Here is a 3,264-nt window from a genome sequence, read left to right on the forward strand (position 1 = left end):
TTTCTAAGGAAACAGCCTACCCTTTCTTTAGAAAGGGATATCTTGTTTAAGAAAGCATCCCATGAAACAATGTGGTGATGTATATAATAGAATTTACACTGGATCTGAGAGTCCTATATTCTAGTTCTGTGTTACCTTAGGCAAATCATAACTTCTCTGAACCTCAGTATCGTTATCTGAAATGCAAATGACAATACCTATTCTGCCTATCTTAGAGAAATGTTAGGAAGAGCTAATGAGAATATGAATATAAAAATACTACCCACTGGAAAATGTTATACAGATATCAACAATTCAGAAGATTGGCAATGCAAATATATATTTGATTGCAGTTTTATTCCAAAATAATTTTTGATTCCCAATATGTGGCAGATCTATCTGAATCTGTAAATATTGCCACATTTAAATTTTTCTCATATAGTTAAGTACCTTTGAAATAGAAAAAATGAGTTCTTTGCCATTAATGAATTCTGATGACCAAGTATTCATCATACTTTCCTTGGGGTGGGGGGGACTTGAAATCAAAAAGTTTTCATCTGACTTCAAATATTTGACACCCGAAATAGATTATTGGTATTAAATATTTTTCTCCATGTTAAAGGCTTAATAAAAAGTTGAAGATTCTCATGAGAAGTAACAAATAGATTTAGAAGGGCTCCATAAAGTAAGATGCGACAACTCTACAGAAAGAATATGTGGAAAAAGTAATTTGTACAGTTAGATTTTTATTCCATTATGATTTTTTGTTTATATGTTTCATATTCTTTTACATTTTTGTGATTAATAAATGTTACAAATATGGAACAAAATTTTTATTGTTTTAAAGAAAACAAAAGTGTTATCGGAATACGATTGGTAATACATGAAGCAAAATGTAAAGTTTTCAAAATTCCTTTTCTGGATAGGAGTGATGATTTGTTTTTTCCCCTTCAATATTGATAGTATTTTGATTCTGCTAGTTGTTGGACCTGGTTTATCATTTTTGCTACAGTACCATTTACATTTGTTCCAGGATCAGATCTAAGTCTTCAATTTAATATTCAGTCATATGTGGAATGGACCTAGATTTTAATAATTGTTTTTAAATGCCATTTACTCAGGCAATTTCTTTTATAATTTATGTACTTTAGGTTAGTAAAACTTGAACACAACTTTATAAAGATATTTCTTTCAATATAAAAAGTTAAGTATATAATTTAAAATATTGCTTCCATCTTTTATTAAATTTTTTTATGTGAAGAAAGAAAAGTTTTCATGATACACTTTTGGGGTAAAATTAGTATAATTTTGCTTTTCAAATGTCTTGTCCAATACATGTCATTTTATGAGAAGATATGAATAAAAAATGAAGAGTGTAGTGCTCTCTACATTTGGAGATATTATTCTTCCAGCTTTCAATTTGGTGATTAATTTATTGACAAGAAATATAATTCCTAGAAACTACACTTTGATTTTTGAAACTTTAATTGTTAGCACTAAAGGAATTTTAGAAAAGATGATTTTTTAAAACTCCTGCCATTTAGCAACTATTAGGATTCTTAGGTAATTAATTATAAATAAAGAATTAAAATGTGATATAGAATTAATACTTCTTAAATACCAAAATAATCTTTTTTTCTCATTCAGTCCTGATGGTCAGCCAACACTTCTTCCCCCAGAACATGTACAGGAATTAAATTTAAGGTCTACTGGCATGCTCAATGCTATCCAAAGATTTTTTGCATATCATATGATTGAGACCTATGGATGTGACTATTCCACAAGTGGACTATCTTTTGATACTCTCCATTCCAAACTGAAAGCTTTCCTTGAACTTCGGACTGTGGATGGACCTAGACACGATACGTATGTTTTATATTACAGTGGGCACACCCATGGTACAGGAGAGTGGGCTCTTGCAGGTAAAGTCACCTCTGGCAATTTCACTCTTGTGAAAATACTCCTATTGTGGCAATCTGTCCTTCACACTGAAATTTTAAATTTCCAGAATTCTCAATTTTCCACTTTACAGTTTACCATGTATACATTTAACTATTTTCTCTAGCATATCTGTTTAGCATAATTTTAGTAACCTTCAGAGGTTTTGAGAATTATGTCATATATTTATTGGAAGGAAAAAATCTGTTTGATCTGAGACTTATAGTCAGTTTCCTTTTAATAATTTAGTAACATTTTTTAAAAGCTAATGAACTTGTCTAGTACTTTTAAGCCATTGAATATTATGGATGCTAACTTTAATTGTCCTTCACAATACAGTTTTATTTATGTTAGAAAGCTCACCAGAATTTTAAACAGCAGACAGTGTGATATGATGGGAGAAGCACATGGCTTTGGTCCTAATTTGCCACAATAGTGTTATTTTAGGCAATTTATTTAACTTCTCTGGCTTTGGTTCTCTCATCTGTACAATGAGGGGGTTGTATTAAATCTCCCTGCCAAGGGAGAAGGGAGATCTCTATATANCTCAGAACCTTCAGAGGTGGGATCACTGGTAAATTGCCTCTCATTTTAAGAAGACACACTCAAGGAGAAAACTTGCATCCTGACCTTGTGTCCTGTTATGATCCAACCTGGATTAAGTGGTCAAACCTCAATTAAGATACATAGAGTGGTAATGCCCTAGTTCCCTGGAAAAAAACAAACAAAAGTCTTCTTGGAGAAGGTATTATTATCCTAGGCTTGAAGTTATCATAAGATAATGGTTTTTTTTAGCATACAGTGATCAGCTCATAAATATAACCAGGTATACATACACACACATGGCCTCAAGAGAAAGCAGCAGCAGAACCAACAGAAAAGAGAGGGACCAGAATGTGTTAAGATATTGGAATTACCAAACAAAGAAAACTATCATACTTACTATAAAAGCAAACTATTACTTAATGGTAGGAAGTTTGAAACTATACAGAAATGACAAGGCAGACTTGAGAAAGAACTAAACAGAAGTTTTAGAATCAGAAAATAAAGTGTTTGAAATTATTTCAGTATTTAATCTCAACAGTTTAGGTAAAAAGCTGAAGCAAGCATTAGTGAACTGGAAGATATAGTTCACAAGAAGGAGCACAGACGAGAAAAGAACTACTGAAACTACTATACAGAAGAAAAGGGTAAAACTCAGAGGATACACTAAGATTTCATCGGTATTTTATTGGAGTCCCAGAGAGGAGGAAATAAAAGCCAAAGGAAATATTTGAAAGGATACATCAATAGACCAGTGGAACAGAAGAGAGTACAAAACAGATCCCTGAATAATTGACTCACGGC

The 3,264-nt window shown here is 31.9% G+C and overlaps 1 protein-coding gene across 1 annotated transcript in view; it reads left to right on the forward strand.

Moving 5' to 3' along the window:
• Window positions 1-3,264, forward strand: part of TMEM168 (transmembrane protein 168) — a 32,242-nt gene that overhangs the window by 17,475 nt on the left and 11,503 nt on the right. Inside the window, exon 3 of the mRNA XM_019634038.1 lies at window positions 1,547-1,901. Coding sequence (XP_019489583.1) covers window positions 1,547-1,901 — 355 coding nt within the window. The remainder of the gene's footprint in view (window positions 1-1,546; window positions 1,902-3,264) is intronic.

Source organism: Hipposideros armiger, unplaced genomic scaffold (genome assembly GCF_001890085.2).
Source record: "Hipposideros armiger isolate ML-2016 unplaced genomic scaffold, ASM189008v1 scaffold_1483, whole genome shotgun sequence".
NCBI lineage: Eukaryota > Metazoa > Chordata > Mammalia > Chiroptera > Hipposideridae > Hipposideros > Hipposideros armiger.